Here is a 22,013-nt window from a genome sequence, read left to right on the forward strand (position 1 = left end):
GAGAGAGAGAGAGAGAGGAGAGAGAGAGAGAGAGAGAGAGACAGACAGACAGAAAGAGAGACAGACAGACAGAGAGAGAGAAAGAGACAGACAGAAAGAGAGAGACAGACAGAAAGAGAGAGAGAGAGACAGACAGAGAGAGACAGATAGAGCGAGATAGACAGAGAGAGAAAGAGAGAGAGAGAGAGAGACAGAGACAGAGAGAGAGACAGAGACAGAGAGAGAGAGACAGACAGAGAGAGAGAGACAGAGACACACACAGATAGATAGATATATAATCAGCAAGCGTTTTATCTCTGCTGATTGTGATTCTTAGGAGGAAGATTTCTCAGCCACGGATGCAACATGTCGGCTTTACGATTCACCTCAACGCAACATTCAGAGCCACAGACAGAGCGAGACACAGACAGAGAGAGAGACATGGAGAGACAGACAGAGAGACATGGAGAGACAGAGAGAGAGATATGGAGAGACACAGAGAGAGACATGGAGAGACAGACAGAGAGACATGGAGAGACACAGAGAGAGAGACATGGAGAGACAGAGAGAGACATGGAGAGACAGAGAGACACAGAGAGAGAGATATGGAGAGACACAGAGAGACATGGAGAGACACAGAGAGAGAGATATGGAGAGACAGACGGCGAGAGACAGAGAGACAGATACATAACCACCAAGCGTTTATCTCTGTTGATAAAGTATTTTACCGGTTGTTTGCCGATTGTAATTCTGAGATGGAAGACTCCTCAGCCATGGAGTCCAGCATGCGAGTTTACATGATGCACCTGAACGCATCATTGACGGCAGTCAGCTATTGGAGCGCTGCAACCACGGGAAGCAGCAGAATTCGAGCTCACCAAGAGCAGCCTTGCCTTAAATGTGACAAATGTCACTTTTAAGGCAAGGGTTGGAGAAGCAGAGGTGCTAACAACAGCCCGTATCTACATGCGGAAGTAGAATCTGGCAGCATGAAGCACGTTAACTGGTAAAAATGTATATATTAGCCACAACGTGTTATAAGCCGCAGGGTTCAAAGCGTTGGAAAAAAGTTGCAGTTTATCGTCGAGAAAATATGAATAATTGCATAAAAATAACCTTCTAAAGTTTTTCCTCCTATTGAAGACAAACTCTGCTACAGAAATGTGTGAGCTTTACATCCTCAGCACAACGCAGAGGTCACATTTGATTTGAAGTATTCCTTATTTAACTTCCCCTCTGGTCACATGAAACCTTTGAGCGTCTTCATAAAGCTGCCATGACTCTCAGAATGGTTTCCCTCCGGGATGCTAGAGGATGCTGCAGTTCTGTCGATGTGCCATCACTGTCAACCTCTGGTTATCACCTGACCTTTCAGACAGCGGCTGTAACTCAGGTGTGTGCGACCGTTGGATGTTTGACTCCTGCATGATGAGTTACTTCGGTGCAGACCTTCAATGAATGAAGTTCAAAGAGGGATAAACCTTCGTACCTGCCGTCTCTGACTCCACGTTCTCTGCAGTGATTTGGGGGAAAATGGCATCTGCAGCCAGCATGCCGCTCTTCATCGCTGTGTGGGTGCCTTTGATCTTGGGGACGTTCATGAAGCCAGGGCTGCAGCCAATCAGCAGCCCTCCGGGGAAAGTCAACTTTGGGATCGACTGGAGAGGAAGAGGACAGTTCAAGGCCTTTTTTTTGGCTCGAGGTTCTGTGATCCGATGCTTCTGATTCTGTTTCAACCATATGATCCATTTTATCATTCAGCCCTTTTCTGGGAAACAACTTCCATATTTCCTCCAAAGAAGTCAGAAAACTCATGCAAACATGGAAGTACACACTAAAACTGACGTTCCATATGTCAACTCAGTCAGATTCAGAGAACTCTTTAGACGTGATCAAATATATTATTGGAGAGAGTTGAACTCATGACCCGTTTACACAAAAATACATTGTTTTTGCATTTTTTGTCTCAAAAATGTTTTGTGCCTAAACAGATGTTTTGAAAACTATTCCAGTTTCAATGCTTTTTTTTTTTTAAATCAGAGAATGTAAATAAGAGTGCTTTGAACTGTGAATGCAGAATTAATGCTCATTTTGTCTTTGATCTTCCCTAAAAGGAGTCATATGAATTTCTGTTAACTTTTAGAGTTAATGAAAAAAATAAACCCACTCAGATCATAATGACTTTGGAATGGCAGCATAAACAGATGGAATACAAAAATCAAACAAACCATTTTGCAGGATCACAAACTTTCAAATCTATGAATAAAACAAACTCACAGCAGGGTGAGCAGTTCAGCAAACATCTGTAATTATGTTTGGATTTTATCGCAGCTTTAATTGATCACTTTAATGAAAAGTCTGAAATTAACAGTCTGCAGAGGACTTTAATGATTATGAAAACTAGACTGAGCAAACTGAACAACCCCCTTGTGATTAGTAACTGGCTAATTTCATAATAAAAGGAACACTCAAGCTCTGTTTTCAAGCGACAACCGAAAACCTGTTTTATTTTGGGTAATTTCATAATAAAAGGAACACTCAAGCTCTGTTTTCAAGCGACAACCGAAAACCTGTTTTATTTTGGGTTTCCGTTTAGTCAAACAGTGCTCAGAACCAACTTTTTTGAAAACACTCGACTTAGTCTTTGTGGACTTTTCTGAAACGTGGTAGCTGGGGCCTGAAGCATTTTGTGCCGTTTTTCACTACAGTTGATTCTTCCTTTATATCTCAGATATAAAATCCTTAAATCTTGCCTTGTTTGGTGTCATTTTGTTCAGGACAACCTCATAAATTCATTTCTGAAGTATTTTCGTCAGTATGGCATACTGTATTAACACAGTGGATCTAAAAACACCATAAAGCTAAAAATTCGGATGGAAAAAAAACAGAGTTATTGACTATAAAATTCACAGACATGGTTAACGAATCACTTTGTTTACTTGTAAAGTAAATATGAACTATATTCTTCAAAGATTAATCAAAACAGGGCTGAAAAAACAGCTATATACAAGTATTTACATTGAAATAAGAAGCAATGACTCAGGCGTTTTTTGTAAAAAATTTTTACAAAAGGTCACACATACAATATCAAGTGACTATTACTATTTGTGCCACTCAGAAAAACAGTTTCTATCTAACACCACACAGAGGGGCACATCACAGGCCTGGCACTTCCATGGGGTGTCTTTTCTGTTGTTGTGTACCTGCAGGCAATGTTTACATTTTAGCCTCCCTTTGGCTGTTGTGGTGGAGCCTGGAATGATGGGGACAGGGATGTGGCCAGCTCTCCTGCTCTGGGGGACACCTGCTACATCTGTGTCACAAAGCTGACAGAGCAGCTCCACCAGGAAGTTTTTATAGGACATTGGCTGCCCCTCCTTCACTGTAGAACTTTCCAGTAATTATTATTTTCATACTATCTTTTGGACATATTATTTAAGAATTAATGGTAATTTGTTCAAATTTATATTATCTGTAATATTCCCTGTGAAGGGGCCCGCATGCTTTTATTGTGAAGCGTAGGATTTTCAGTTTACGTTATTTCCGGTTCGGCAGCTACGGTTTGTTTACCCGCGAGAGAGCGCGATCGTTGTCAGGACTGAGACGCCTTGTCGGTGAGTAACTGTACGAGTAGAATGCTGTGTTTGAGATTTAAGTTCAGAAGTAATTCTTAGGTTGTGTTTGACTTTCAGGTTTACAACCTGCTTCATAGACAATCTTCCGTTGAGAGCGACAGCCGCCACAATAGAAGCACAGTGAGAGTAACTGCTGCAGGCAGGCTGATGAGTGGATGCTGAAAATACAAATATGTGCTCAATAAAAACTGGAAGACAATCTGGACAGTTGTAAACCGCCGGTGGAGCCGTGTAACGGAGTATACGAGCCCCAGGCGGAGTGAGAAAGCCAGCCACGAGACCGGAGACTCGGAGGTGGAGCTCACGGATGAAGAGGCGAGTCATTTAATCAATTAATTAAAAACAAGACTTTCTGAATCGAGTCTTTGAAAGATTCTTTTGGATTTCTGAGGAAGATATTCAAATAAATTAAAATGGCTGATAACAAATCAGACTTGGAAAGCCTGAAGCGTAGTCGTGCAAACACTCAAAGGTGCTTCACGACACGAATTAACCGCCTTGTTGTCAGTGTTGGGCGTTTAAGAGAAAGTGATCTTTCTGAAGAATTAATAAGAGTGAGAAAAGATTATAACGAATTCCTTGATGCTAGTAATGATTACATTGACGCACTCAGAGAGATTGACCCAGAAGGAAAAGACAGTGAGACACGAGACGCTCTATCAAGGAGAGATGAGAGCGAGAAGAAGTTCTGTGAGGTCGAGCATGACATTTTAGGAGAGCTTTGGTCAAAATATGCAGCTCCGGACATAGATGTTCTTGTTTCACAGTTCAGGACGGCCTTCGTGCGTGCTGAGGCACTCGGGAAAGACACAGTAGTGCCACGGGCGCTGCATGGAGTTGAGAGTGGTAAATTGGATAGAAAACTCCATGCGCTCAGAAACGCTTTGTATGCATGGAGAGATTATCGGCCATATGGAAAAGAAAAATGGGATCTCCTTTCATCGTTGAGAGAAGAGAAGGAGCAACTGATGGATGATTGGACTTGTAAATACGAGACAGAGCGCATGGAGGAAAGCAGTAAAGAGCAGGAAGAGATTGAGAGTAGCTATGCTAACCAGAAGAGAGCTGTGGGCGACACCAGCGCTGATGGCGACAGTGACGGCAGCACAGAAGCTGGCGACGTCACTACTACTCAGACAGCTGCCCTTGTAATTGCATCTCCACCTGTTCACACTCAGCCTGCTGTGGTTAACTCACTCACTGATGAGCAGAAACCTGTGCGCACTCAACTGTTGACTCCCACTGACAGAGCTAGTATGGTCACCAGTATTTCTCAAGCTGCTACTATCAGTAATCAACCTAGTAGCAACTGTGTAGCTCCAGCCATGTTTAGTGCTCCTCAACAGACGTTTCATCCCACCCAGCAGTCACAGCAACTTAGTGGTAGTCTTAACGTCGACCTGCCACACCTGCGTAATGCCCATACAGCTCCACCTGCTCAACCCAGCATGGGCCAAGACAGTAGCTGGCCACACAGCAGCTTTGGTGCGTATGCCGGTGGGGACGATGGCCATCAATGGGCACGGCCTAAAATAAGACTCACACCAATAAGCTTGCCAAAGTTTTCTGGGGAAAGAAGAGACTACTGGGGCTGGAAGACTGAATGGGAGAGTTTACAAGCACAGGCGGAAACTAGAGGTTCACGTGAATGTAAGAAGCTACATTTGCTTGACAGTATCGGTGAATCTGTAAAAACTGATCTCAGGCTGTTGCGGTGCAGGAATGCAGACGACATCTTCAGGGAATTGGAGGACCGTTATGGTGATAAAGCACAAACGGCTGAAGAAATTGTGCTTGAGTTACAGTCTCGTAAAGAGCCACCAGCCAAGAGAGACTTTGGAGCTGATCCTAGCGGTGAAGAGGGCAGCATTGGACCTTACGGACCTTGGCTGCGTGGATGCCTTACAGAACCAGTTGGTGATTAGGTCATTAGAGTGCAAACTCCCTGATATGATGAAGAGAGAGTGGTTAACGCATGTCAGGGACCCAAGTAACAATGTCCTCCCAGAAAACCGGTTCAACAGGCTTCTGCTGTTCCTCGAAAGCCAAAAGTCACTGCTTGTGAGGTTGGAACAGTTGTTCACCACCAAGTCACAGTCTGCAAATGCTCCTGAGAGACCAAGCTGGGAGAAGCCAGCTAGAAGAAGGGATGAAAGGCGGTCATTCACCAAAACTACTGCGACTGAGGTCAGGGCGGACTCCAAACAGTTCCCATGTTCTATGTGTGGTGATGAAGGACATGGAGGGAAACTGTTTGGGTGTAAGACTTTCATGAATGCTAGTCTTATGGAAAAAAGGGCTCAAGTAAAGAAAGCTAAAGCGTGTGCGAAATGTCTGGATGTCCACGGGGTCGCCGGCACCTGCACCACGAGGTTCATCTGTCGCAGGGAAGGGTGTGGGAAAAACAACGCTCCAGCAGACCACCATTACTTCCTCTGCCCTAATGCACAAAAGAAGAGGGATGACAAGAAAGAGGAAAAGAAAGGGCCATGCGGTCCCACGGAGGAGCAAGAAGCCATGTTCGCTGATTTAGGACTGACTCCTCACCAACTAGAAGCTGTCCGCAGAGCTTGCACAAACAAGGCAACATCTGTTTCAGCCAACAAGAGTCTGCCAGGGCAGAGCAGATTGAAGGAGCATCCAGTTCTCATGATGCTTGTACCTGTCACAACAAAGAGAGGTGACAGCCTTGGAGCATTAGTTGATCTTGCCTCCGACACTAATTATATTACCCATCGAGCTGCGGAGAAGCTCGGATTAACTGGTGAACCAATCTCACTTGTCGTGTATGGTGTTGGTGCAATGAAGGTGAAGATTGATACGAGGAGGTATCGTGTGACGATAAAAGTGTGGACCCCACGGGGAACCTTAAGGCTCCATGAGATGATCTGCTACCGGATGGAAACTATCGCCAGTGTGGATCGGGTCGTGTCATCAGAGAGGTTGGAGCAGGTTTTTCCAGAAGTCCAGGCGGGAGAACTGGCCCGCCCAGAGAGAATAGATCTGCTAATCAGCACTCGAGAAGGCAGACTAGCTCCACAAAGACTGCAAAGAGCTGGTGATCTGGTGCTGTGGGATGGTCCTCTGGGCAAAACGGTGAGTGGTGTTCATCCAGATCTCTTTGAAGGAGTGGAGGTGACCACGTGGCACTCGAAGACGCACTTTGCAAACTGCATGAAGACTGTAGCTGTCAAAGTGGAGGAGCACCTCATGGGAGTGGCAGGAAGTCACATGACGCGAGAGGGCAGCATGGAGACCCGAACGACAGCGGCCTGCAACAAAGAGATACTGGAGTGGCTAAAGTGGGACAGCATTGGAGCCGCTTGTGACCCCGCCTGCGGAAGTTGTCGCTGCGGTAAGTGCTCACCCGGGGGAAAGGAGATGTCCCTGGCTGATGAGAGAGAGCTAGAGGTCATTAGAGCAGGCCTGACTTTTCGTGAGAGTGATGCCCACAGCGACAAGTCACATTGGGATGTGAAGTACCCCTGGAAGGAAGACCCAGCCTCACTTCCTAACAACCGTAAGGCTGTGGAAGCGACTTTCCTTAAGACGGAGAAAAGGCTCATAAAAGACCCCTTGTGGAAGGAAGCCTACAAGAGGCAGGTTCACGAGATGGTGGGAAGAGGAGCAGCTGTTAAGCTCACCAAGGACGTGATGGACGACTGGAAGGGTGCCATATGGTGGGTGAGTCACCTAACTGCGCAAAACCCTCATTCAGTGACGACGCCTGTACGCCTAGTCTGGAACAGCAGTCAGGAGTACAGAGGGGTGAGCATGAACAGTATTTTATTCAAAGGCCCAGACATACTCAATCCCATCAGGGCGGTGCTTCTCAGGTTCCGGGGAGGAGAACACGCAGCTATTGGAGACATCACCAAAATGTACAATTCAGTGTGGCTGGAAGAACAAGAAATTCACGTGCACCATTTCCTGTGGAGAGATTCATCGGCTGATGAGATTGAAGACTATGCTGTTGTTAGAGTGAACATGGGGGACAAACCCGCTGGGTGTATTGCACAGGTAGCCATGAGAGAGACTGCCAAGCTGCCCCAGTTCGCTGACTTGAATGAGGTGAGAAGAGTCATTGAAGAAGACTCATATGTTGATGACCTGCTCACATCCCACAATGATCTCGACGAGATCCTTGAGGGAGTAGAGATGGTGTTGAAAGAAGGAGGCTTCTACCTCAAGCCCTGGGTCCAGCCAGGTGACAGTGGGAGGAAGGTGGAGGTCAAGTCCGAGACAGTGACTCTGGTGTTGCCTAACCAGCTAAGCGAGGGAGATAAAGCTCTGGGGCTTGGCTACCTTGTTCAGGAGGATAGACTCTTTGTGATGGCCTCTATCAACTTCTCCAGAAGGAAGAAGAAAATGCGGACAGAGATCGACCTCACTGAAGATGAGGTGGAGGCGGAGACACCAGACCCACTGACTCGTCGTGTCCTACTCAGCCAGATCGCTGGGTTGTATGACCCAATTGGCCTGGCGTCGCCTCTGAAACAGAAAGGAGTGATCCTTGTGAGGAGAGCCTTCCAGGAGGCCGGCAAGCTCACAAAGGACACCTGGGATAAGCCGCTTTCGGACGAGTTACGAGGGAAGGCAGTTGAGCTGTTCAAAGAGTACGCTCGGCTCAGTAGCATCAGGTTCCACCGAAGCCTCACTCCCCCCAACTGGAGGGGGAAGCCCTGGGGAATCACGTTTTCTGATGGGAGCTGTGAGTCCTATGGTGCCGTACTGTACCTGCGCTGGGAGGCATCAGATGGTGTGGTGGTTCGGCTGGTGGAATCAAAGGCTAAGTTAACTCCCCTCGACCAGAAAGGTGACGCGGTCAAGGCCGAGATCTGCGGTGCGGTCTTTGCTACACGCCTAAAAGGGTACGTGATGAAACATGGGAGGATGGATTTAGAAAGGCGGTATCACTTCATCGACAGCCAAACAGTGCTCGGGGCTATCCAAAGAGAGAGCTACGGATTCCAAACGTTCTTCGCGAATCGAGTTGGGGAGATCCGGAAGGCAGGGCCCGTGACTGACTGGTGGTGGATCCCAGGTGAAGTTAACGTTGCAGATCTGGTCACAAGGGGGTCCTCTCCTGAGCAGCTGAACGAGGGCTCTGTGTGGCAGAAAGGCCCTGGGTTCTTGTCTGGTCCAGTGGAGGACTGGCCCATGAAGTCTGCATCAGAAGTGGCAGCTGATGCTAGGGAAATGGTGAGCAAGCTCCAGAGAAAGGCCTTTTCAGCAGCCCTCACCAGGACTCAAGCAAAGAAATCGTTGAGCCTCAGCGGACCCGGTTGTGAAGTTACAGAGGGCACAAATGATGGTAACAAGACGCCACAACTGGCCTCAGCTGAGCCGAGAGAAGCAGAGACATTGTGGGGAGCCTCGCTCGTAAACCTTGTCGATCCTACGAGGTTCAGTTCTCTAATGAAGCTCTGTGGTGTAGTTGCTTACGTCCGAAGGACTGTGAAGATTTGGCTATCGTGTATTGGAAGGAGTTCTATACAAGCAAAGTGGGAGGCAGTACTGACAGTGCATGAGCTCGAAACTGCTTTCCAGGACCTGTGCCTGGCTGCCCAGAAAGGAGTCGTGTTTCCTGAAACGACACTGAACAGGCTTGTCGTCAGCAGAGATAAAGCATCAGGGCTCCTGCGGTGCCGTGGTAGAGTTCAGACTATCACTCAGGGAGAAGTTGGCGTACCCCTAGTGCCCTACAAAGCATGGATCAGTACTCTTCTTACACGAGAGGCCCACGAAGCCAACCATGAAGGCGTTGCCGGCACTCTCCTCCGGGTGAGATCGAAAGCATGGGTGGTGCAGGGGCCAAGGGTCGCACGAAATGTCATTGACTCATGTATGCACTGTCGGAGAACCAAGGTAAAGGTGTGTAGCCAGGTGATGAGCGAGCTTCCCCTCGAACGAACCGAACCAGCGGCACCCTTTGAGTTCACGACACTTGATCTCTTCGGCCCGTACGTCGTTAAGGATGCTGTAAGAAGGAGAGTGAAGATGAAAGTTTGGGGCGTGGTGTTTAGTTGTATGGCATCAAGAGCAGTGCACGCAGATGTTGTGGAAGATCTCTCGACGGAAGGGTTCTTGAAAGTATACCAGCGCTTCACAGCTCTAAGAGGTCACCCGAGAAAACTCTGGTCGGATCAAGGTACCAATTTCGTGGGTGCTAGGCCAGTATTACAGGAGCTTTATGATTTTCTTGGTGGAATCGACAGAGATCGAGTCCAGGAAAAGGCCACAGCTTCAGGAACGGACTGGACTTGGGTGTTTCATCCAGCGGACTCACCCCATCGGAACGGGGCTGCGGAGGCAGCAGCCCGTGTACTCAAGAGAGCATTAAGCAGCGTTGGCGATCAAGAAAACCTGACGATACTGGAGTTCCAGACCCTCCTCTACCTGGCTGCCAACCTGTCAAACGAGAGGCCGATTGGAGCCAGGATGCAATTACAGGATGAAGTAGTGGAAGTCATCACTCCAAATACCCTTCTGCTTGGTCGCACAGGACCCAGTGGAGACACCAGAGGGTTTGAGTATCCAACTTACCCTGTTGTCCGCCTGAGAGCAATCCAGATCGAGGTCGACAAGTTCTGGAGAAGATGGAATCAGTTGGCTGGTCCGGGCCCCTTCATTCGGCAGAAGTAGCACACACCTGTAAGGAATGTTGCAGTGGGGGACTTGGTGTGGCTAGCTGATCAGAACGCACTGAGGGGTCGGTTCAGACTGGGACGAGTGGTGGAAGCATGTCCTGGCTCAAAGGGCGTAGTACGGGATGTGAAAGTCAAGACGTGCCAGAGCTGCCCAGTTTCTGGCGGTCAGCCCAGGAGAAGCCGAAGTGCAGAGAACTACCCATCCACCATCCTCCACAGGGATGTTAGGAGGCTGGTGGTTCTGCTACCTGTGGAGGAACAAGTGTAAGGTCCCCGCCACGTGGTGTGTTTCGGTTTTGGATCCCCGCCACGTGGTGTGTTTCGGTTCAGGATAAAGACTTCCCCTCCACCATCCTCCATGTGAACGCGAGGAGGTTGGTGGGGTGTTTCGGTTACGGATGTGGAGATGCCCAAAGACAATGTGTGTTGTGGACTGACATCAGACTTACTTGGGACTTATTGTGATATTCTTGTTTCAAAGTGTACTTCTTATTTGAAAGTGGAATGATGTATGCCAAGTAGTTGAGTAAATTACTTAGTGGAGGTTGTTTGTACCAGTTATTGTGGTCTACTTGGATTCCAGAATCAGTAGACCAAGTGGGAGGTGTAGAACTTTCCAGTAATTATTATTTTCATACTATCTTTTGGACATATTATTTAAGAATTAATGGTAATTTGTTCAAATTTATATTATCTGTAATATTCCCTGTGAAGGGGCCCGCGTGCTTTTATTGTGAAGCGTAGGATTTTCAGTTTACGTTATTTCCGGTTCGGCAGCTACGGTTTGTTTACCCGCGAGAGAGCGCGATCGTTGTCAGGACTGAGACGCCTTGTCGGTGAGTAACTGTACGAGTAGAATGCTGTGTTTGAGATTTAAGTTCAGAAGTAATTCTTAGGTTGTGTTTGACTTTCAGGTTTACAACCTGCTTCATAGACAATCTTCCGTTGAGAGCGACAGCCGCCACAATAGAAGCACAGTGAGAGTAACTGCTGCAGGCAGGCTGATGAGTGGATGCTGAAAATACAAATGTGTGCTCAATAAAAACTGGAAGACAAGCCGAGTTGTTTCCGCCGTACTTCCTGACAAGCCCTTCCAGAGGGGAGTTCATCCAGTTGAGGAGAGGACTTGATGAAAATCTGGACATTCACGCTGCACAACTCTCGATGAAGAATGTAAGCATTCGTTGTTGCAATGTCGAGGAAGTGGAGCAAAACAGTCTTGTACCACCGGGCAGTTTTGCGATGAGCTGAGTAGTACTGCAGCAGCTGGTCTGATAAATCAACCCCACCCATGTGTTTGTTGTATTCTGTTATTGGTTTGGGGCAGGGGATGTTTCTCACCGTCCAGTGTCCATCTCTGTCCTTCACTCTCCTCCGTGCAGTCTGTTGTACCACTGCAGGATGAATGGCGGAGCACACAGCCACCTCCCGAGTGTCCATCCACTTTACAAACACCAGCTGCCTCACGGATCCACCTCAGAGATCCTCTCTCACTTTTTTTGGTGAGCGCATTTTCCTTGCCTCTGGGGCAGCCTTTCCGGTTCTCCCTGTACGTCCCACATGCTCCAAACTTAATTTTCTCCAGTTCTATGAACAGTTTGGGACTTGTATAAAAATTGTCCACGTAGATGTGGTACCCAGTGCCAAGAAAGGATGGCTGCACAAGGTTCATCACCACATCATACGACAACCCATGTTCACTGGAGGTTGTTCTCTTCCCAGTGTAAAGGTCGAACCTGATGGTGTAACCAGTGGATGACTCAGCCAAAACAAAGAGTTTCAGTCCCCATTTAGTTGGCTTATCTTTCATGTATTGAGTCATGCCAGTTTTGGCTTTTGTTGCCACCATCCTTTCATCCACTGCCAGCTCCCTCTTTGGATGGTAGTAAGCTTGGCAGGCAGTGCGGATGTCATCATAAAGCGGCTTGACTCTAAAAAGTTTGTCATGTGCTGGTGTTCCTTTTTCCTGTCATTTTCCACGTCCTCTTCAGGATCACTCAGGTGGATATTCCAAAGAATGGACAAGAATCTGTCTCTGGGCATGACTTTAGGGGGAAGAGGCGCAAACAGAATGTGGTTATGTTTCCAGAAGTCTTTTATACTAGGAAGAGACACCAGCGACATGTAGAGCAGGAGTCCACAGAACTTCTGCAAATCCTCTGGTTCTATGTCGGTCCATGCAAATTTCTTTCCAGCCTCTTTGTTTTTTACAGCATTTTTATTGGTATTTCTGCAGATAGCTTTCACTGAATCAGTGGCAAAAAACAAGAGGAAAAGGTCCTTTGGTGTATGGGTGGAGTGAGTGTCCAACTGGACTCCTGGTGTTCTCCTGGGTTAAAATCTGCTCACCTCAGGACCAGAGTCAACATCCCTCTCAGTCTTCCATGCATCAGAGCAGCGTGGCTGCTCCGTCGTCTCTGACCTGCTGCCTTCTCTTGGAGATCTGGATCGTGTGGACCTGCTGCGCTGCGTTGAGCTGCGCTGCGTCGAGTTGCGCTGAACTGCACGGTGCTGCAAAGCGGGGCGCTGCGTTGCGCTCCTCCAAGGATCCTCTCTCTCCTCCTCTGTTCCCGCTTGTCCATCTCTCCCCTCTTCCAAAATGAAGCTGGGGTCATCAATATCATCATCGGAGTCAGTATCAAACTCACTGTCTGACTCGATGTGATCTTCTCCTTCTTGTTCATACAAAAGACGGAGCGCCTGATCCACGTTCATAAGGCGCCTCATTGTCTTGATCGGAACAAAAAAGTCCACACGAAACTAAAAAACACTCCACTCTAATCTCACTCACTCCAGAGTATTTACACGGCTAAATCACGGTAATAATAGCTATTTTTCTGATGTAAATCGTAACTCGCTCTCGCTCGCTCCGTCTCTCTCTCTCGCCGCTGCTCGCTATGCAAACTTTTTCACAGGTGAGCGATTTGAAATGCAACCGCCACCTGTGAAAACTTTTGATTGGACATGGGCTCTTCTTCTCAACCAATGACTGAAAGGTGTACTGTTATATTCTGACCATTTAAAAAAAAAATCTCTGCTCCTTTCACTTCATTTTGGAAGCGCTCTTGGTGCACCTTACTCACCCTAAAATGACGCGGAAAAACACGGACACAGTTTTCCTCATATCTCTATCAACATAATTTGAAAACAATTTTGTAGTTTTACATCTCCACTTTCAACATGGATTGAAAGACTGGACCAGATGACGCTGCACTGTGACGTCACTGCCTTTTATTACGCTCATGTGATTTTGTCAACTGAATTTGATCGTTGGCGGGTTTTCTCAAGGAAACCCTGAGATTCTACTGGCTCCTCCCACCTGAAGCTCCTAGAAATCCTTTGAGATCACTTGCGTTATGAGAGTCTTCCAGCACAGATGATTTTTTTTTTTTGCACTGCATTAATTACCCATACCAGGGAGCATTTCATGCACAGCATTCAGGGGTTTATTTTTGTAAAATGGTAGTTTTCTTTTTAATAATGATAAACCAAGTCTGTAGAGTGGATATTAAAGTACGTGTGTGTGGTAATTTTAGTAGTTTCTTATTATATAAACTTTACATAAATGTGTAAACATTGCTCCCACTTGAACTGCTACCTTATCGTGGTGGGGGAGGTTGAGCACCCAAATGATCCTCGGAGCTATGTGGTCGGGAGGTTTTATGCCCCCCAGTAGGGTCTCCCAAGACAAACAGGTCCTCAGTCATGGGTCAGACTAAAAGCAGTTCAAAACACCCCATGGATAAACAAAAGAGAGGAGAGACGTCGCTCGGTAAGGCGCAGCTGGGGCCCCACCCTGGAGCCATACCTGGGGTTGGAGCTCGTTTGTGATCGCCTGGTGGCCGGGCTCTAGCCCGCGGGATCCAGCCATGCTTAGCCCAAAGGGATAATGTGGGCCCCTCCTCCTCGTCCTCCTGTGATCCCACCACCCACAGAGGCTACCGTAGGAGCCTCAGCTTGTGGGGGAGGTTGAGAGATACCATCTAGCTATAGTCATGCTCACCTCCACTCACAGCTTGGACTCTGGAACCCAGCTCCTCGCCCGGGGCTGGATACTCCACTTCTCTGGAGTTGCCCGCGGTGTAAGGCGTCGGGCTGGAGTGGGCTAGCTTATTGCCCCGCAGCTTAGCCGCCAAGTGTTGGAGTTCACCCCGGTGAACGAGAGGGTTGCGTCCCTACGCTTTCAGGTAAGGGACAGGTCTCTGACAGTTGACTCGGCCTATGGACCAAACAGCAGTTCAGAGTACCCAACCTTCTTGGAGTCCCTGGGAGGGGTGCTGGATAGTGCTCCAACTGGGGACTCCATTGTTCTACAACGCCCACGTGGGAAATGACAGTGAGACCTGGAAGGGGGTGATTGGGAGGAACGGCCTCCCCGATCTGAACCCAAGCGGTGTTCCATTACTTCTGTGCCAGTCACAGCTTGTCCATAACGAACACCATGTTGGAGCACAGGGGTGTCCATAAGTGCACGTGGCACCAGGACACCCTAGGCCGGAGGTCAATGATAGACTTTGTGGTCGTGTCATCTGATCTCCGGCCGCGTGTCTTGGACACTCAGGTAAAGAGAGGGGCAGAGCTGTCAACTGATCACCACCTGGTGGTGAGTTGGATGTGCTGGACTGGGAGGAGGCCGGGTAGACTCGGCAGGCCCAAACGTGTTATGAGGGCCTGCTGGGAACGCCTGGCCGAGCCCTCCGTCCGCGCAGTTTTCAACTCCCATCTCCGGGAGAGCTTCTCACAGATCCCGAGTGAGGCTGGAGACATTGAGTCCGAGTGGACCATGTTCTCCACTTCCATTGTTGAAACTGCTGCTCAGAGCTGTGGCCACAGGGTCTCTGGTACCTGTCATGGCGGCAATCCCCGAACCTGGCGGTAGAAACCGGAAGTAAGGGATGCCGTCAAGCTGAAGGAGTCCTATTGGGCATTGTTTGCTCATAGGGCTTCCGAGGCAGCTGACAGGTACCGGCAGGCCAAGTGAACTGCAGCCCGGGCTGTGGTGGAGGCAAAAACTCGGGTCTGGGAGGAGTTCAGAGAGGCCATGGAGGAAGACTATCGATCAGCCCTGAGGAAATTCTGGCAAACCGTCCGGCGCCTTAGGCGGGGGAAGCAGTTCTCCACCAACACTGTTTACAGTGGATGTGGGGAGCTGTTGACCTCAACTGGGGATGCCGTCAGGCAGAAGGAATACTTCGAGGACCTCCTCAATCCCACCACCACACCACGTCTTCCATTGAGGAAGCAGAGGCTGAGTTCTCAGAGGTGGACTCGTCCATTACCCAAGCTGAAGTCACCGAGGTTGTTGCGAAGCTCCTCGGTGGCAAGGCACCGGGAGTGGATGAGATTCGCCCAGAGTTCCTTTAGTCTCTGGATGTGCAGGGACTGTCGTGGCTGACTCATCTCTGCAACATCGCGTGGCGGGCGGGGACAGTACCTCTGGACTGGCAGACCGGGGTGGTGGTCCCTCTCTTCAAGAAGGGGAATCGGAGGGTGTGTTCCAACTACAGAGGGATCACACTCCTCAGCCTCCCCGGGAAAGTCTATTCCAGGGTACTGGAGAGGAGGATCCAGCCGTTAGTCGAACCTCGGATCCAAGAGGAACAATGCGGTTTTCGTCCTGGTCATGGAACACTGGACCAGTTCTATACTCACCACCAGATGCTCGAGGGTTCATGGGGGTTCACCCAACCAGTCCACATGTGTTTTGTGGATCTGGAGAAGGCATTTGACAACTTCCCTTGGGAAGTCCTGTGGGGGGTGCTCCGGGAGTATGGAGTCCGGGGCCCTTTGTTAAGGGCTGTCCGGTCCTTGTATGCCTGGAGCAGGAGTTTGGTTCACATTGCCGGCAGTAAGTCGGACCTGTTCCTAGTGCACGTTGGCCTCTGGCAGGGGTGTCCTTTATCACCGATTCTGTTCATCACTTACATGGACAGAATCTCTAGGCACAGCCGGGGGCCGGAGGGGGTCCGGTTTGGGGACCACAGGATCTCATCTCTGCTTTTTGCAGATGATGTGGTTCTGTTGGCTCCATCGAACCTGGATCTCCAGCGTGCACTGACGCGGTTCGCAGCCGAGTGTGAAGCAGCTGGGATGAAGATCAGCCCCTCTACATCCGAGGCCATGGTTCTCGACCGGAAAAAGGTGTCTTGCTCCCTCCAGGTCGGTGGAGTGCCCTTGTCCCAAGTGGAGGAGTTCAAGTATCTTGGGGTCTTGTTCACGAGTGGTTGGGGAAGATGGAGCGTGAGATCGACAGGCGGATTTCTACAATTATGCAGACGTTGTATCGGTCTGTCGTGGTGAAGAAGGAGCTGAACCAAAAGGGGAAGCTCTCAATTTACCGGTCGATCTTCGTTCCTACCCTCACCTATGGTCATCAACCATGGGCCATGACCGAAAGAACGAGATCCCGGATACAAGCGGCTGAAATGAGCTTCCTTCATAGGGTGGCTGGGCGCACCCTTAGAGATAGGGTGAGGAGCTCAGTCACCCTGAGAGATAGGGTGAAGAGCTCAGTCACCCTGAGAGATAGGGTGAAGAGCTCAGTCACCCTGAGAGATAGGGTGAAGAGCTCAGTCACCCTGAGAGATAGGGTGAGGGGCTCAGTCACCCTTAGAGATAGGGTGAGGGGCTCAGTCACCCTGAGAGATAGGATGAGGGGCTCAGTCACCCTGAGAGATAGGATGAGGGGCTCAGTCACCCTGAGAGATAGGGTGAGGGGCTCAGTCACCCTGAGAGATAGGGTGAGGGGCTCAGTCACCCTGAGAGATAGGGTGAGGGGCTCAGTCACCCTGAGAGATAGGGTGAGGGGCTCAGTCACCCTGAGAGATAGGGTGAGGGGCTCAGTCACCCTGAGAGATAGGGTGAGGGGCTCAGTCACCCTTAGAGATAGGGTGAGGGGCTCAGTCACCCTTAGAGATAGGGGGAGGAGCTCAGTCACCAGGGAGGAGCTCGGAGTAGAGCCGCTGCTCCTCCACATCCAGAGGAGCCAGATGAGGAGGCTCAGGCACCTGTTTCGGATGACCCCCGGACGCCTCCCTAGGGAGGTGTTCCATCATGTCCCTCCGGTAGGAGGCCTCGGGGCAGACCTAGGACACCTGGAGGGACTATGTCTCTCTATGGCCTGGGAACACCTTGGGGTGCCACCAGAAGAGCTGGAGGAAGTGTCTAGGGTGAGGGAAGTCTGGGCAACTCTGCTCAGACTGCTGCCTCCGCGACCCGGCCTGGATAAGCGGTAGTCAATGGATGGATGAATGGATGGGTGTAAATATTGTGTGAATCTAACTCCTAACCCTAAGATATTAACAGAGGATGAATACAAACAACATTTTATTACTACATTAAGAAGCTACTGAATTATTTTTTTAAATAGCCTACATAAATGTAAATACTAAAGTTCGAATCAAAGTGAGGTGCAATCACAGCATAATGTCTTTTTATTCTGAATTCTGGTTTTACATTTCATTTATAGCTGCTTTCAAATCGCCTTCCTCCTGTTGGATTCCTCCTTATTGAAATTCTGATTTCACACCTGTTCCTTATTTCTACCAATGCGTCACTCTGGCAGCAACTTTCTCCCAGTTGTCTCTCTCTGCTGCTGCAGCGCCAGGACTTTTATGACAGAATAGCTCAGTTTTTGGTCTATTGCCATAGTGACTCATGATCTCGGGGCTCCATTGATGAAGCTTTTTATTTTGGTTGTTCAGCCACTTAACTCAAGGTTCACATACTGAGAGTTGATTGAACTAATTTCAGATCAGCTGTTCTGGAACTGGAAACTCAGACTGATTCAACGCCACATTTACACATACCCAGTTTGTTTTTTTTTGTTTTTTTAAACAACGGATATTTCCCTCTCTACGTTTCAATTTATTATTTTTTTTCATTTATCCTGACCCACATATATAGCTGGGTCAGTGCTGCTATAAGCATGCCACACCTGTAGGGGGCAGTGTAGCATGAAGTATGAAGGCCAATCAGAATCCTGGGGGAAAAAAAAAAAAAGAGGACTTGTGGCGTAAATATCCGCCTACCCGCCTTAAGATGCAAACACAGACAGAGTTAATCCAGATCTCCACTACGACCAGAGTTTTCATGAATCATGGTTTGTTGCCAGTCGTAGCTGTGTTTATGTGTTTGTGTAAATGTGCGGCCGCAATGCAGAGAAATATCTTTCTTTTTTTTTCAAATGCCCAGGTACGCTTAAATGTGGCCCGAGTTCAGGGAGAGACTCAGAGTTTGTTGAAGCTCCTTTCTGAATCCCCCCCCCCCCCCCCCCCCAAAGCTTTCCTGACTGATGGTGTGTACCTGCATTCCTCCCTCATTCAAAGCTCTGGCTCCATAAGCGATCCTACTGCCTCCCTCCAGTGTGGGAGCCACAAAGGGGTGATGCTTCCAGCGCTGGAACTCTCTGAAGGGGCTCAGGTAGGGGTTGGAGTAGTCCAGACCAACCTGTGTAAGGCGGATAAATATTAGACCACCAATTTTCAAACGGATAGCATGTTTTTTGTCCCCAAACTGTATGTTCCAGACAAACATGCACTTTTTTTGTTCTTTAGTTGGTTAGGCGACTTAGATATATAAAAAAAAAAAATAAAAATACCAACAGAGAATTCTGCTGCAGAAAATAACAATAAAAAAAAAACCTCAGTCAAGGACGAAGACATCTTATAGCAAAGAAACAATGAATGAAGGACTTCGGCTCACACATACATGTGTGGGTTGAACTACACTGAGTTAACAGCGTCATTAATGTGGATCTATAGATGTGACCTTTAGTTTCTACTGAATGTACAGATGGATCACAATCAGGTCACAGAGTGCTATGGTGCATCCTGGATGCCCTTATAGGGGACAAGAGCCTATTTTTATTGACGTTTTCAGTCAAGGGGTTCAGGATAACTTCACGGAGCATCATGGTGACAACATCTTGGCTGATGGATCCTTTCATGTTTTGGAAACTGAACAAATAAAAAGGAGCCACTAAATGAATACATTACTGGCAATTCATTTATTTAAAATTCGGCACCTTATCGTGGCTATTGACATATTCTTTAAAGATTGTCTTGCCTTGCTTCCTTAAATTTGAACATACAGCTTAATGTATGACTATATCTAAACATTACGCTGTAGTCTATACTCTGAAAGAGTAAGAACAAAGAGAAACTGAAACCAAAAACTACAAGATCCATATACAACATATATTCCACGTGAAATGTCAATATTTGAGCCACTCACCACAAAACCCAAGGCCACCAGAGGCTCTCCTTCATTGAGGTGATAGAGGAAAGATCCACCATACGTGTTTCTGTTCAGCGGCCAGCCCACAGAATGCTCCACTCGGCCCGGCCTCCACTTCTTCTCGTCGATCGCCCACACCTTAGGAAGAAAGGAGGCTTTTGTTCCACCATGAGCATATTTCTTTATTGTTAGCTTTTGCATGGTACTGTTTGGCCCGCCATCCATGCTCTCCATCAAGCGGTTTCTCCCCAAGAGAAGGGTTAGGGTTCCATTGTTCCTGCAGGGAACAATGGAAACGTAATAAAACAGCGACCTTGAAGGGCCATAAACCCCAGGGCGGGAACCAATAGAAGCAGTGAAGTGAATGCAGGGCTCCTCACTGCCAGCCACTCATTGGTGGAACCCAACCGGGACAGCGCAGGTGTCTGGAATTGTAACCTGTTTAAACTGCCTCCCTGCTTCTTTTCCCAGTCACTGAGCAAGACGCACGTCTCTGCCTCACCAGGACGGGAAGAGAGCACACAACCAAACCAAGGTTCAGCCGCCTGGCGAGCACAACCTGTTTGGACTAGCCTTTTTCTGGATCCTGGGAACAAGACGCATCTCCCCCAACCCCCAGCTGCCATGGCCTCCACGGATCTGCACACAAGACGCAAGACCGCGTCTTCCCTTCAGGCCCACAACACTACCCCCCCCCACACACACACACACACACACACACACACACACACACACACACACACACACACACACACACACACACACACACACACACACACACACACACACACACACACACACACACACACACACACACACACACACACACACACACACACACGATGATTTTTGAATTATTTATGAATTAATACACTTTTTGTAAGAAATGCCTGTTAATTGAATTGATGGATTCCTGGTAATCATTGTGTATTTATTGTTGACAATTCACTGGTTTGCAACAGTCTGAGCTAGAATCTCACACCTTCCTTGTTATTTAAGGTTGTTATATTTTGCACAGGAATATTAACTAACTTAAACAACCTTTTTACAAATGAGACTGATATTTTGGTATTAGCTACTTCCAGTTTAGCTGGTGGTGCCCCAATTCATTATTATTTGATAAATAATCAATTTATTCAAATTAATAATTTTTCATTAATACATTATATTTGATAATTTATTAACTTTTGAGTAAATACTCAATTACTCTTGGAGTTGTTTATGAGTAAATGACAGTTTACTTCCACTAATAATATACATTTTTTATTATTTCGTGATTTATTACTTTTAGTAATCTATTACGGTAATTTGAACGCTAATAACTTACCATAAATCCAAACAGTATCTTAGAGGGAATTCAGCACAGATATAAACAGGAAGTGATGCTGGAGATTATAGCAACCACTTGTATCTGTCCCCTCAGAACAGATTTAACTTGTTAAGAAAGATTGGACGCAATTGGGGAAAAACAAATTTCAGGCCACAGTTGTGTGATCCTGTTGTGGAAACTTGCCTCCTTCAGGCCGATGGCGTAGGTCTGTGGCTCACAGTTCTCTCGCAGGTTGAATTGCTTATAAAGCTGCTTGGCCAAGTGGCCGTGACAACCCTCTCCGAACAAGGTGACTTTAGCGTGCAGCTCCATCCCCCTCTCGAAGACATCCTGACAGAAAGCAGGGACAGGCACGTATGAATAAGGATGAGCACCTGAAGTGGGCTGAAAAAGACCTTCACAAAAACATCTTGTTCTACAGTAAACGCACACAACAGATGTGGGAGGAATGCTCGGCTCAAAGACAACAACCTGAAAACATGACTAAAACGCTACCTTTGGTGACCCGTCCTTCGCAATGCCGACATCATTGGTGGCGATTCCTTTTACACTTCCATCTTCATGAAATAAAACCTTGACAGCAAAACATGAAAACACGGAACAAACGTCCAGATTTAACGGGGGGGGGGGGGGGGGGGGGGGGGGGGTTTAATATTTGTTATTTTTAGCCTGAGAATCAACATTACTGCCACACAAACTTACAATCACTTAAAAGGACGAAGAAAAAAAACAAAAATCAAACAGCAATTACCATTAGTGGTAAAGTTAGTTGACTAAGTCTTGAGAATTATAATGAAATGATTCTTAAAAACAAAATCAAATTAGTGGTGATGAATGTTGTGTTTTAAAGATAAATTCAAATGAAGAATCAGAAATGGTTTAATGGCGTTTCAGTTCACCTCAGAAGCAGCGTAACCAGGATAGAGCTCGACCCCGAGCTCTTCGGCCTGCTCCCCGAGCCAGCGCACAAAGTTCCCCAGCCTCACGATATAGTTCCCGTGGTTATTCATAGGCAAGCCTGTAAAAAGAATCCAAGGTTAAGAGGTGATCCTGAAGACTTCATGGGTCAACTTCTGTGATGACTCTTGCACAAACAGCATTGACTTCAGTAATAAACCATGAGGACTAAACAAGCAGTTAGCCGTAGTAGTTTTCTTAGGTGGTGTGATGATGATCCAGCAT

The 22,013-nt window shown here is 47.8% G+C and overlaps 1 protein-coding gene across 1 annotated transcript in view; it reads right to left on the bottom strand.

Annotated features, from left to right (window-relative positions):
• Positions 1–811: 811 nt before the first annotated feature.
• etfdh (electron transfer flavoprotein dehydrogenase) overlaps positions 812–22,013 on the bottom strand; it is a gene marked incomplete at its 3' end in the record, with an annotated part of 30,780 nt that continues 9,578 nt past the window's right edge. Inside the window, exons 5-11 of the mRNA XM_080501796.1 lie at positions 21,731–21,849; positions 21,327–21,404; positions 21,015–21,161; positions 19,499–19,639; positions 18,569–18,712; positions 1,469–1,637; positions 812–822 (exon numbers count right to left, since the gene is read on the bottom strand). Of these exons, the coding sequence (XP_080357922.1) occupies positions 812–822; positions 1,469–1,637; positions 18,569–18,712; positions 19,499–19,639; positions 21,015–21,161; positions 21,327–21,404; positions 21,731–21,849 (809 nt within the window). The remainder of the gene's footprint in view (positions 823–1,468; positions 1,638–18,568; positions 18,713–19,498; positions 19,640–21,014; positions 21,162–21,326; positions 21,405–21,730; positions 21,850–22,013) is intronic.

Source organism: Blennius ocellaris, assembly GCF_963422515.1.
Source record: "Blennius ocellaris genome assembly, chromosome: 9".
NCBI classification, from domain to species: domain Eukaryota; kingdom Metazoa; phylum Chordata; class Actinopteri; order Blenniiformes; family Blenniidae; genus Blennius; species Blennius ocellaris.